Source organism: Mesoplodon densirostris, chromosome 17 (assembly GCF_025265405.1).
Source record: "Mesoplodon densirostris isolate mMesDen1 chromosome 17, mMesDen1 primary haplotype, whole genome shotgun sequence".
NCBI lineage: Eukaryota > Metazoa > Chordata > Mammalia > Artiodactyla > Ziphiidae > Mesoplodon > Mesoplodon densirostris.
This window is the reverse complement of record NC_082677.1, coordinates 64,252,643-64,265,489: the sequence shown is the minus strand read 5'-3', so window position 1 is coordinate 64,265,489 and position 12,847 is coordinate 64,252,643. Positions and strand designations below refer to the sequence as shown.

At 44.1% G+C, this 12,847-nt stretch overlaps 1 protein-coding gene across 1 annotated transcript in view; it reads right to left on the bottom strand.

Moving 5' to 3' along the window:
• Nucleotides 1–9,937, bottom strand: part of HS6ST3 (heparan sulfate 6-O-sulfotransferase 3) — a 701,826-nt gene extending 691,889 nt beyond the window's left edge. Inside the window, exon 1 of the mRNA XM_060080013.1 lies at nt 9,231–9,937. Coding sequence (XP_059935996.1) covers nt 9,231–9,937 — 707 coding nt within the window. The remainder of the gene's footprint in view (nt 1–9,230) is intronic.
• Nucleotides 9,938–12,847: the final 2,910 nt, after the last annotated feature.

Here is a 12,847-nt window from a genome sequence, read left to right as displayed (position 1 = left end):
GTTCTTGGAAGAAAATCTAAGCAACAGAAAGCATCTCATCTCGTGAATATGCTTTTGCAAACTAGAGCCAGTTTTGCAAATTATTTTGTCATGTCTTAACTAATATTGTTATATAACTTCAAATTTATAAAGTACCTCACACAAATATAATCTATTAACAAAATGTATATTATCCACTCTGTATCATAATACAGATCCAACTGTCCAAATGTGTCACGATCACCAGTCAGTTCTGGAGCACTACGGGGACAAAACACCCAAATCTAAGATCATTTTTATTACTCAGTGAAAAGTCCCTTGTTATGGTGACGGCTCCCCTGCTGAGTGTCCTTTGCTGCATCCACCATTCTTTGGGTGGAGACTAATGGTCCATACAGAAAATATGTGGTACAGGTACTAAAAGAAAGGGTATCTGTTCTTAGTCTCATATGTAGAATTGAACTGGGCATTCATAAAATGAACTAGAAGAAACTTCAAACTATTTTAAGTCACTGTGCAAGTTCTTCTCCATTTTCCTCCCTTCTTCCCCTGCAACCCCAAATCCATTCTCCACCTTTCTCTGCCTTGGTGAGCCATGTGGAACGAGGAGCTCGCTTGTCCTTTAGCTTCCAGGTAAATCCAGCCACTGGAAGACAATGGGAGGAGACGGACAGGTGGGAGGAGAAAGGAGTCAAGATATTTCCTTCCCCCGACCCCCCTCAGCTCCTTGCTGCTGGCAGTGGCTGCCTTCTACAAACAGCTCCTATGGGGAAGCCCTTCCTACCTCCAAGACTGTAGCTCCTGTCAGGTGCCTGCAGACATGGGAGGCTGACACTGCCTGCCTGGCTCCACCACTTCATGCCCAGGGTGGTTAACTGCTTCCCTTGTTACTAGTTGTAAGGAACCTCATGTCCAATGTCGGTGCCCTTACTCGGTCCGTACCTCTGTAACTAGTCCATTGGCAACACCAGAGGTGGTACCTCTGTTTGCTTCCAGGACCTACAATACAGCTACTAATGATTGAAACAGCAACCTGATACAGAAGAATAATGTATAAGTAAATAAAAGAACATCAGCCACATTCAAATACACCAGCACTGCGAATCAGATAGCCTCTTAGATAGGTGATTACTTCCCATAAATGTACTAATGAGACAAACCACTGCATACGAGATGCATTTCTGACCTCAACTCTCAATATCACCATCTTTCTGATTCAGTTCTTTAAGGATTTCACTCTTCACCTTGACTACTTTTGTCCTTCTCCTCTTCCTCCTCCGTAGCATCCTTCTAATTTACTCTCTGCATTATCACTGTCTGTTCTCTCTTCCTTAACATGTCACCTTGTTCTTTACTGTGTTTTATGGAACCTACTTGCAGATTTCCACACACAGGCCAAGTTACCACATACCTATGTTTAAAGTCATGTTTACTTTTCCTTCTGGGTCTATGTTTTCATTTTTTTAAGTAAATCTATACAATTCTACAAGTTCCTAATTAGAGTCCAAAAAATACAGAAGCTATCATCCAGGTTTACAGTCATACATCCATAACCTTGAATTCTTTGAAAGAAATACTCTGTAAAATATAATAAATAAATATGGAGTACATCAAGGTGCTTAGCTTTTCTACCCTCTTATGTTTATTAAAAAAACTAGAATGCAGGGGCAACTGTGAATATACAGTGTTAAATGTAAACTTCTGACAATAAATGACCCAGTACTTACCAATAAAGCATGGTAGTATATTAATAATAGCAATGAACTACAAATATTTATTGCCCACAGGCGACTAATTCACTTTCACTGCAGGATAGCTTCATTTATGAATTTAATTGTATGCGTTTAAACATTTCTGTTTCTGTTTCATTAATATCCCATAAAAAATAAAATGACATGCTGAAGAAAAGAAAGAATGCAAGTTTCTATTCACAGCATTAACTAAGTGCCCATTGAGTGCCCATGGTATCCCGAGAATTAACATTTACTTTTATCATTTATGGCTTTTCTTTTGCATCATACCTTGCACACCTTCTTTGCAGTTCCATTTTTGCATTGTTCAGGATGAAAAGTTCCAGATTCAAAGAGGGCAGTGTAGCTTTACATATCATTTTATTTTCACACAAAACAATGCAGATGTGTAAGACGACTCCCATGAGAGAATTAAAATAGTGACTTTGTCTGTGTCAGGCTCTGTCTGAAGAGTGCCACATGCATTCTTAGCACTCACCATGAGATAGTACTCTTATTCCTCCCATTTTCCAGAGAAGGAAACTGAAGTACAGAGCAGGTAACTGACTTATTCAGGGTTATGTGACAGCAAGTGGTTGAACTGGATTAAAATCAAGCTACCTTGACTTCACAGCCCATGCTGTAAACATGACCCTAATCACATTCACAAACTGGGAATCAGCACGATTTTCAGGAATATTCAGGGGCTGATATATTTGTCATTTTCTCCAATTTCTGTTGAGGACTTTTTTCCTTACTCGGGGTCTCCTTCCACTACTCGCCAATATCATAATCCTTAACCAGAGCCGCCTCGACCATCGGGCTTTGACCAGTAATAATCCAGAGTCTACGTTACTGGTACTTTTCTCATCCTCCCATCCTACATCAGAGTCCTCATGCTCTTGGTTTAGGCTGATTTTTCCCTGAAGTGAGGACGAATGATGAGATTAACCTTCCCAAGAGGCAAGAACATCTGTTTGTACCCAAATGAATGTCTGATCTGTGGCATACTAAGAAAAGAAAGCTTCTAGAATGTTCTAATAAGCCTTGGGCTTGATACTTACTTTGACTCTTCTTCTAGCGAACAAGGGGAGTTGATATCTTGTTAATTATGAAAGGCAATTATTAACAATTCGAAATTGCATGACAAAGGAAGAGAGGGATGACACCAAATGCTTGATAATCCCATCTTTCAAAGAACCAAAGTCTTGTCAAGTTATGACAATATTTTTTTAAAGGTAATCTAGAACATAGAGCATATTTTTAGCTGACATTGATTGAACATCTATACGTCAGTCTCTGTACTGGGAACTTTACATATGTTTACTGAATAACTGTATTTGCTAGAGGAATATATAAACAAATAACACTTGTCTAGGTTCAACAAGTATTTAGGATAATTCCCAACACATAGTCAAATGCTTAGCTATAATTAAAACAGTTATATTAGCCAATTAAAGTCAACAGAGACTTATCTATGATATCCATAATTTAACAAACTCAAAAACAACATAATTGATTACTACAAAATATTAATTTGGGTTCCGCATTTACTTGTTTTCATACTAAACCTATTTCTTGGCCTAATAATTTATTTCATGACTCTTAAAATCACATTAGGATTTGCCAGTCTCAATCAAACCTGTTTAATTCATTATCAAGCATAAATAACTTTCAAATGGCATAAGCTTCTGATTGTCCTTAGTCAAAATGAGATGATAATAATTAGCTTTGGGGAATAATAAGAGTCTAAGATTAAGCAAATCCATATCGCTAGTGGCTAAATTTACCTGCCTTCCAATTATTACATGAACATTTCTATTTCTCTGAAGTCAACCCTTTCAAAAATCCCAAGGTAACCAGCAAGAAAAATGCAGAAAGATAAATCATCTCTTACCATTTACCACTTCCAGTTTTATCTTCACAACTCAAAAAAAAAAAACTGAATGGGTTTAGTTCAACCTCCTTCTGATTTATAGTAAATATCAGTGGTTTGAACCAGAAGCAATACTTTAAGAGACACTGTAATGAACATATAAGTGGATATGGCATATAGACAGAATAATCTCTTATCTCCTTGGTTTTATACTGCACACAAACCTGATGGTGAAAATTAACCTTCTTTTCAGTTCCACATTTCTAATTAGAAGAGACATCAAAAAGATTATCCCTTAGAAAGCAGTATGGGCCATACTATTCTGGATAGCCTTGAAACAGAGCTCTACAGCCTCCTTATATATTTTAGCCTGCTGTATAAAGGAAAAGCAATAACCAGACGGTGTTCCAAAGTGGTTATGGCTTTTTTGCGGCAAGTTGTGTTATATGTTCTCACCCTACCTTTTTATACTTATTATGAAGAAGCAGATGTTCTAGTGTACAGGACCTATTTATTGCTTTTGGCCTTGAATGTGTAAAATAGTCTATACCATCAGACTGTGCTATACTAAAAGTTTCCTTGGTAGAAATGCTTACAAATCTTTGAGAATTAACTAGTCCACTTATAATCCTTTTGTGTGTGTGTGGTGGAGGTTGTTTTGTTTTCTCTGTACAGGGCAAGAAAGAGGAGAAGAAAGATACTGTGAACTCAGCTTCGATTAGAACACAGAACCTTAAAATAAAAGGCCGCACAAGCTAAGCCCTTCCCCAGGAAGAAATTCCTTCTACAACATCAATGGTTAATTAGCTACATCTAAAATGTTTACTACTGGGGAGCACGCCACTTCACAAAAGAGTTCATTCTCATTGTAGACAGTTAAGATTTTTAAGAAATTCTTTCTTACTCCGAGTTGAAATCCTTATCTCATCACTTCTATCCCACTTATCCTAATTCTATCCTTTGGAGAAATACAGAACAAATCTCCTGCACTTTCCACATCTTCCTTCTTTGAGTATTTGAAAGCAATTTTTATGTCTCTCCTATTTTTCCCATCTCCATATTAAATATTACCAGCTCCTTCAATTACTCCTCATATGACATGATTTCCAGATGCTGCGAATAAACTGGAGTAGTAGCTTGACTCAAAATTTTTCTTAAAAGTTCTGTGAAAGAGAGTTGAAGGCTTATTTATAACTATGATTGACACAGTTACAAGGACTATCCAGAACCCAGTGGTCTTCCAGAAGCTGTATGCTAGCCCCCCTTCTTGTGATACACACACACACACATACACACTACCGAGGGGATGGCTCTGTGATACAAAGTGGGCCAGAGACCCTCATTTCCCTGGCCACATTGATTGGCTGAAAGAATAGTCACAAGTTCCAAGCTGGACTAATCTGAGTCATTCCCCAAGGTTTTAAATTGGAACTCAGAGAAGGCCTGCTTTCCTCTTAGCTGGTGGAGCTATTAGATTTGATAGCCATTTACTCATTTCATGGAATAAGCCAATTTGATATAATGAGTTCAATATGAAAAGGGGTGTGGAGAGAAAGTTCCCAAATCTCCAGTTCCAACCATTCTTAAAACCAACTCTACCCCTATCTTTCCTGTGTTCTGGTTATTAAGTCAATAATTCCCCTCTGCCTGAATTGAGCTTGAGTCAGGTTTGTATCATCCGCAACACAGAGAGTCCGATCTAACAGAATGTTCATAAGATTCCAAGCACTCTAACAGGACCAACAGAATGCGGTCATAAAAGGAAACAATTGCCATCCTACCCTACAAAAGGTATGGATGGAATCTCTTTCCATCATTTTAAGAATGAGAGCGATACCCACTTATTGAAGAAGATCAAGGTCCATCATGCCTAATGGCCCAAGCTCAGAGGGCTGACACTATTTGTTCAAAACTGTATTCCTAGACCTATCACACAGTAGGTGCACACAGTAGGTGCTTAAAACACTCTCCACTATAGTTGTCATAGTGAACAGAAGAAACAGTAGGCAAAATATTGAATATAAATTATCAAAATGAAGACACGAGTTCCCTGGGGAAACTTTAGACATATTTTACCTCCTCAGTATTAGATAACCCATTTGCCATATAAATTATGGAACTAGATTATCTCTTCAGTCTTTTTTAGCCGTAAAATGCTATGATTTTATCCACACTCAACAATGGTAAAGAAGAGTCTTCCAAAGACCTGGGTATGCAGACAAAAAGGGGAAACATACTGCAATAATGAAGGAAGTATAAAGATAATGAGAAAGAATATCCTACCAAATAAATCATAGAGAAAAGAAAGAAAAAGAATGGGAAGAAATCATCACTAATATGATAAAAGAGGTCATTCAGATAAGCCATCTTCCTCTTAGCTTCCTATCTTATTCTAACCAGTTTCTGTGGTCAGAAATGCCCTCTGTACTGGATCCAAACTGCCAGCCCCAGAGCCTTGCCCCTTCCTGGCCCCTTATAACCCATATGACAGTTCCTTCCACTCTACCACAAACCTCCTTCCAGAGTTGGCTCCCTGCTTCTGCCTTTGGTCCTAGACGTTCCCAACTCCTCTCTCACCATTCCAACCAGTTTTTCTTGTCACCAACAGAATGTGTACTCAATTATATTGTGGCCTCCCACCCCTGTTTCCCATCCTGTCCTCTGCAATGACTGATGCCCAAATGGCCATCCATAATTTTCAATTTATTGCTTAATGTTTTGAACTTCGAATTCTGTCTCCATACAAATAATCATAAAATGGCATCTTTACGAATTAAGGTGACCCATTTACACTGAGCTGCTCTAAGGAATTGACCTCCCATCCTTTCGTGAAAGAAGGCCTTGATTAGGGGAAATACTGCTATTACAATTAGCAACTAATATTTAAGTATTACTATATACCTGCAGAGTAAGTATTGAGTGCTATGCACCAGCATACTATACTATGCACAGATACTATACCAAGTATTTTACATGCATTTGCTCATTTAATTCTCATAACACCTCTAAGAGGAAAGTACCAATATTATCCATATTTAAAGATGAAGAATCTGAGGCTCAGAAAGAGCAACTTACTACCTTACACAGCTGGTAAGCACAAGAGCCATGTCCATCTGACTCGATAATCCTTGCTCTGACATACAACATGACCCACAAGGACACTGATCCCTGTGAGAAGTGGGGAAGGAGGGGACATTGGGGGAACCAAAAGCAAAGAGACTAGGGCACCAAAGAAAGTCAACATGATCTACTTCTTGATTTTGCTCAGAGTCAGCCCTATTTGAAGTAGAACCTTGTTCCCATTATGTAGCAATAGATTATCTGTCATTTTGCATTGTGGAAATGGACCCTCCATTATCCAAGCTCATCTAGTTGACTGTAGAATGCTGTACACAGACATTCTCATGACAGACAACTAATTCAATCTTCTCTGTGAGAAAGGTGCAGCTGAACATCTCTTCAACTTTTTCCCTATCGCTTTTGATGCAGGGCACTTCACATAAACTACAGCTATTCCTTCCTAAAGTATCCAGAGAAGAAAAGTAATTGAGAACACCAGGAAAGAAAGAGAGGGTGAGGACGAAGAGAAGGAAGGATTATAAAAAATGGTACCAAAAAAAAAAACACTACCACAAAATTTTAAAAATTTTTAAGAAAGCAAACCAGCGCAGGTGATTATCTGGTAACTTCTGATTCTGAGAGAAATGAGTCCATCACTAAACAAAGAAAAGCACTTGACTGTGCAATAGAAACCATATGTTCAAATAGCCAAGGTGGCATTTTCCTACATCACACAGTAGAGAGATATTGAGTATTTCCTATAGAAGTAAGACCTCACTGCTGTAATCTGCACAGGGTCTGTAGCAGCAGCATTTCATCACTAAGCAAAAATCCAATTATTTTTAGATTCCATAATCTCTAATTCCTCTAAAATCTTCATCTATTCACTAACAGTTTTATATACGTTGATAGAAAATAATGCCAGTCCCTACTGAAGAATCACTAGATGTTTCTATGTGATAATCAGTCTCTAGTTTAAGTGTAATGGAAGCTGGGAATCAGACTAGTAAACTCTTTGGGGTCATTCAGGAATTAATACATAAAGGTGTAAATACAAAGAGTACACTTTGGGGTGAAATGTAGCAGAGACTCTCTCTCATGAAATAATAATGTCTTTTGGTAGAAAGTTTGTAAGTAATTATCAATTGAAAAATTGTCTTAAGCTAAAATGGAAGGGTGGGATCTAAAACACTACACAATTAGAAATCTTTAAAAGTAAAAGGTCCTTAAAACCTAAGGAAGGAGCCTAATGCTTTCATTCCAAGTCCAACTAGTTTCTTATTCTAAGCAATTTCCATTAAACAGGGGAAGGAGCAGGGAGGAGAGAAAGTATTTGAAAAACTGCCAGAGTAAAAAAAAATCCCATAATGAAATTTTGCTCATTCTTGGAGAAATGAAGTAGAATTAGATGCTTCAGTGGTGGTGAATTCCAGAATCTGGGTAGCTTCCAGTAAATGAAGCTTTTCCATAATGTCAGGTGCAAAAGCTATCTGATATCAACATACTGAGCTTGAGTTTTTAAAGTCCTATTTCCTTGCACCAAATTGTTGGAAACCTTTGAGACAAAATCCTCAATAAACTAGTATTCCAAGCGTTTAATATTTTAGTCCCTTGAGCAAGCATGTCAGATTAATCTTCAAATTGCAATGGGCAGAAAGAACATTCAACCAAAATTCTTAAGCCCATGCCTCTCTCAGAGGATGTTAATAAGGTATGCAGTTTCATTGGCTATTAAGATTTCAAACTTCCCTAATTCTCAGCAGCATTACTATTTAAAAGCGGGTGGGGGTGGGGGTGGGAGAGGAAGCTAGTCTATCCTGAAAGGAAGGGATTTTACTTATTAAATCTTTGAATCCACCTAGCATTTACCCCACTACCAGGCACACAGTAGGCATTTGACACATACTTTCAGAATGAGTTGATGGATCGGCCTGGGGGACACTGGAAATCTTGCTGAGAACAGCATGAGTCCAAACCCTGGCATTGCTCAGCAACAAAGCCCATCTCCAGAATTAGGGTTATAGAGGTACAGCAGGAATTTGAACGTGTGTCTTCAAAGTGGCATCAAGAGGACTGTTTCCTGAGCTGGAGAGCAGCCACCCAAGAGCCACTAGATTCGTCTCTGGCTTCCCCAGGCCTGGAAAACTCCCGCCCTGCCTCTCTACCTCCAGCTCCCCCTGCCTTTTACCGGGTTTGAGTTTCCACTCACAGCACTTAGGTACACGATTCGACCTCGCTAGTCTAACCCAGGCCCCCTGGCCATTCCGCGGTTCTCCGAGCATCGGCTGGGAGGGAGGCCACACCGTGCTAGGCAAAAGGAAGGACACACACACGACGATGGCTCCCAAACCTTTGGGGGAGGGGGGGCGGGAATCGACGGGGGTGAGGGGGGGAGCGAGTTCAAGGCCAGGGCACTATCCAAAGGTTCCTTATCCCCCTCCTAGAGCCTCTGGCCGAACCGCTGGAAGATGCTGGGGAACCAGCAGCACGCCGCCCAGTGAGCGCGGGGCCGCCGGGGTCGGGACTTGGGGGAGCTGGGAGGGGGTGGCAGTTGGCAGGAAGCGAGACGCGGCAGGGGACAATACCTGGTATGGCTGTGGTTGCGGAGACAGTCTTTCTTCTCCATGATGGCCGGCACACAGTTGGTGAGCTCCGTCCAGTCGGCGTGCAGCCCGCAGCTCCAGCCGGTGGAGAAGCGGGAGAAGAGCCACGTCTCCTTCTTGCCGGGCCGGTGGCAGGTGCACTTCTTCTGGCCGGCTTTGCAGCTGCACGGCTGCTCCAGCCGGATGTTCTTCACCAGGTGCCGCCCGAACGTGGTGCCCCCGGTCTTCTGGATGTGCAGGAACACGATCACGTCGCGCCCCTTGATGTTGAAATCCACGAAGCGGGTCAGGTCCTTCAGGGTGAAGTTGAAGCGCGGCACGAACCGGGGCAGCGATCCGTTCTCGGGGGCCTCGGGATCCGGCTCTTCTTCCTCCTCCTCTGCCTCCTCCTCCTCCGGGTCCCCCGGCTCCTCGTCCTCGTCCTCCGGCGCCGCGGCCCCCCGAGGCCCCTCGGGCGGCCCCCGGGGTGGCGGGGGCAGCTGGGGCCGTCGCTCCCAGTCCTCGAGCGGCGCCTGTGCCGGGCGGGCGGGACCCGGGGCGGCAGGCTGGCTGGCCTCCCCGGCGCGGGGCTGCTCCCCGAAGTTGGCGCAGGAGCTGGTGCAGGAGGGGGACACGTACTGGTACATGATGACCACGAAGAGAAGAGTGAGCACCGGCGTCAGCAGCCACTTGTTGAACCTTTCATCCATGGTCCCGCTCTCAGGCCGGCAGGCTAAGCGGCGGCGGCAGCAGCGACGCTGTCGGGCTCCCGCTCGGAAGTTTCGGGGGCTCCGGGGCGCGGCTCCGAGCCCGCCGCTCCTCCATGCCCCTGACGCCGAGGCGTGCGGCTGGCTGGCGGCCCCGCGGCACACCGGCGCTCCGGGCTGACAGAGCCGGGCCTGCGAGTCTAGCGGGGAGGCGGGCGCCGGCGGCGGAGGCGGCGCGGGGCACCCTGCGCTCCCGGGGGCGCCCGGCTCCGCCGGCTCCCTGCTCCCGCCCGGGCGCGGCTCGCGCTCTCAGGCGGCGCGGGGCACCCCGCCGCCGGCGCTCAGGCGCTGGGGAGCGCGGCTCGGGTCCTGGACCTGCCCCGGGGCAGCCGGGCAGCCGGGCAGCTGCGGCCGCGAGCTCGGGGGCTGCATGAGGCTCTCCAGGGTTCCGGCCAAGGGCGAAGGCGCGGCCCGGCCGCCCGCGGGCCCTGCGCCCTGCACGCGCGCCCGGCGCCTCTGCCCTCAGGTCGCGAGGCGCCGGAACCGCGAGGACGGACGGCGCCCGCCGCAAGTTAGCTGAGGAGCTTCCCGCCCCGGCCCCGCCCCGCCCCGCCACGCCCGCAGCTGCTGTGGACCAGGCGCCGGTGCGAAGCCGCCTCCCCGGGCGAGGCGCACTGCTGCTCTGGGTCGGTCCGCCCAGGCGCGGGCACGCAGACACACTCGCACACCCTGGCTGGCGCCGCCACAACCCGCCAGCCGGTGTGACAGGAGCCTTGCTACCCGGAGCGAAAAACCTGCCCTAGGTACGGAGCATGCGCCAAAGCCTTCCCCAGCCCCCGAAGAGTTTCCAGGGGAGGAGTCCGCGGTTCCGCGGGGCTCGGAGCAGGCAACTGTGGGGTGGGAATCTCTTCAGCTTAGAGCCAGGAGAGATTCGGGAGAAAGGCAAAGGCGGAGCGAGGAGAGGATCCGAGGAGATCGTAGCTGGCGCTGATCCGAGACCTCCAAATCCGCAGCTTTCTCAAACTGAGTGGACAGAAATCTGGCCAGTCTGTCTGCAAGGATAACACCTGCCCACTGCTGGGCAGACTTACCTAGGCAGGACTTTGCAGGAGTTGGCTGGTCCCTCGCCGGCAGGGCATGTTGGCTCTACACTGCTTTTAATCTCGACACAAGACGTTGTAACTGGTGCTCAAGTTTTATTCTGGTCCTTCCGCACGTACAGACTTGGTGTGTTCAACTCTATAACATTATTCAACCAGCATCCATTCATCAATTACCCATGAGGCGCCTACTGTCTATCGGGCTCTGTATTTGATGCACACTTCGTTTCTTCCAGTACCAGATAAGTCCAGCCACAACCATGCAGCACTTAGATCATAAGAGGAGTTTAGGGGTCACCTCGTAAAATTCATCCTACTAACACACGCTGAGCTCCTAGATGTGCAAGATTCACCCCCTCTCCCCGCCCCATTGCGGACGATAAGACCTCTACTTACCTGTATTTCACAAGCTAAAAAGCTCTTGATTATGTGCAGCTTTTAACTTTATTTTTCACACATCTAAATTTTGCATTTTTCTGAGAAACAAATCTTTAACAACAGTTTCTCTTCTTCAGATAATGAATGGAGTAAAAAATCGGAGTAACTACCCCTCCACAATTCCTGGACTTGCTTGACCCAGGTTGAGAGTGGCAGTGTATTGAAGATGGACACAAATGCAGTTTGATTCCCTGACTCAGGGAATGTCTGACTCAGGTCAACATGTCCCTCCTGGGTACCCTGCCAGTCCTAGTTTCCCACACCCAACATCCCAGTCTTCGTAGCATCCGGCCTTCTCACCTGGTCTCTATGGATCTATGCGGTATTTGTCTCTGAAATAAATAAATAAATAAATAAATAAATCGCTGTGCTGATTTATTTCATTTGTCAGACTGTCCCCTTCACAGCCATTAGTTAAGATCCAGATTTCTTTCAAGGATGCTAACGCTTGCCCAAAGGAAGTTATTTTTATTGTTCTAGGCAGGTTGGATTCTTCTAAGAAAACGTCCCTCCTCTGCGTCCTTTCCTCTTTTCAACTCTATAAACAACCACCGTGTCCTTCCTGAAACTGTATGAGACTATATTAGTAAGAAAGGTGCTGGGTAAGATAAATCAGTTTCCTTAAGGCTTACTTGATTCTACTTCTCTTTTTCTCACTTAATGTTTAAAATCCTATTAATGGCATCACATCACTCTCCAAAGCAGGAAACTGTGATAGAACAAAATCCAATAAAATCCAACAATTATTTCCTGAATGCATCTAGTTAATGGTGTTACTTATTTTTTTAAATATGCCTTTGCTTTAGCAAAGTAAAAATCTATTATACCTTTTTGTATTACTTTATTTGAGAAGTTTCTTGTTTTCTATAAAATCACTTGATATCAAATGGATATATACAACCTCATTAGCTACCCAAATGTATAACCTGAGTACTGACGGCAATTTGTATAGTGGAAAGCACTTTCCTAGCCATTATCTCATTTGCTCCTCAGAACAACACTCTAAGGAGATAAGAGGAGTACAGTCCTCCCTTTTTTATGGCTGGAGGGAAAGGGACTGGTTTTAAGATCCCTCTCCCAAATCCTGGGATGCTCAAGTCCTTTATATAAAATGGTGTAGTAGTTGCATATAACCTATGCACATCTTCCCATATACCTTTAAATCTCTCTAGATTACTTATAAAACCTAATACAATGTAAATGCTAGGTCAATAGTTGCTGGCACACAGAAAATTCAAGTTTTGCTTTTTGGAACTTTCCGGAATTTTTTCTCAAATATTTTCTGTCCTTGGTTGAATCTGTGGATGCAGAACCTGGGATACAGAAGGCCAACTGAATAGTATCTCATTTCAAAGATGAGGAAACTTAACCAAGG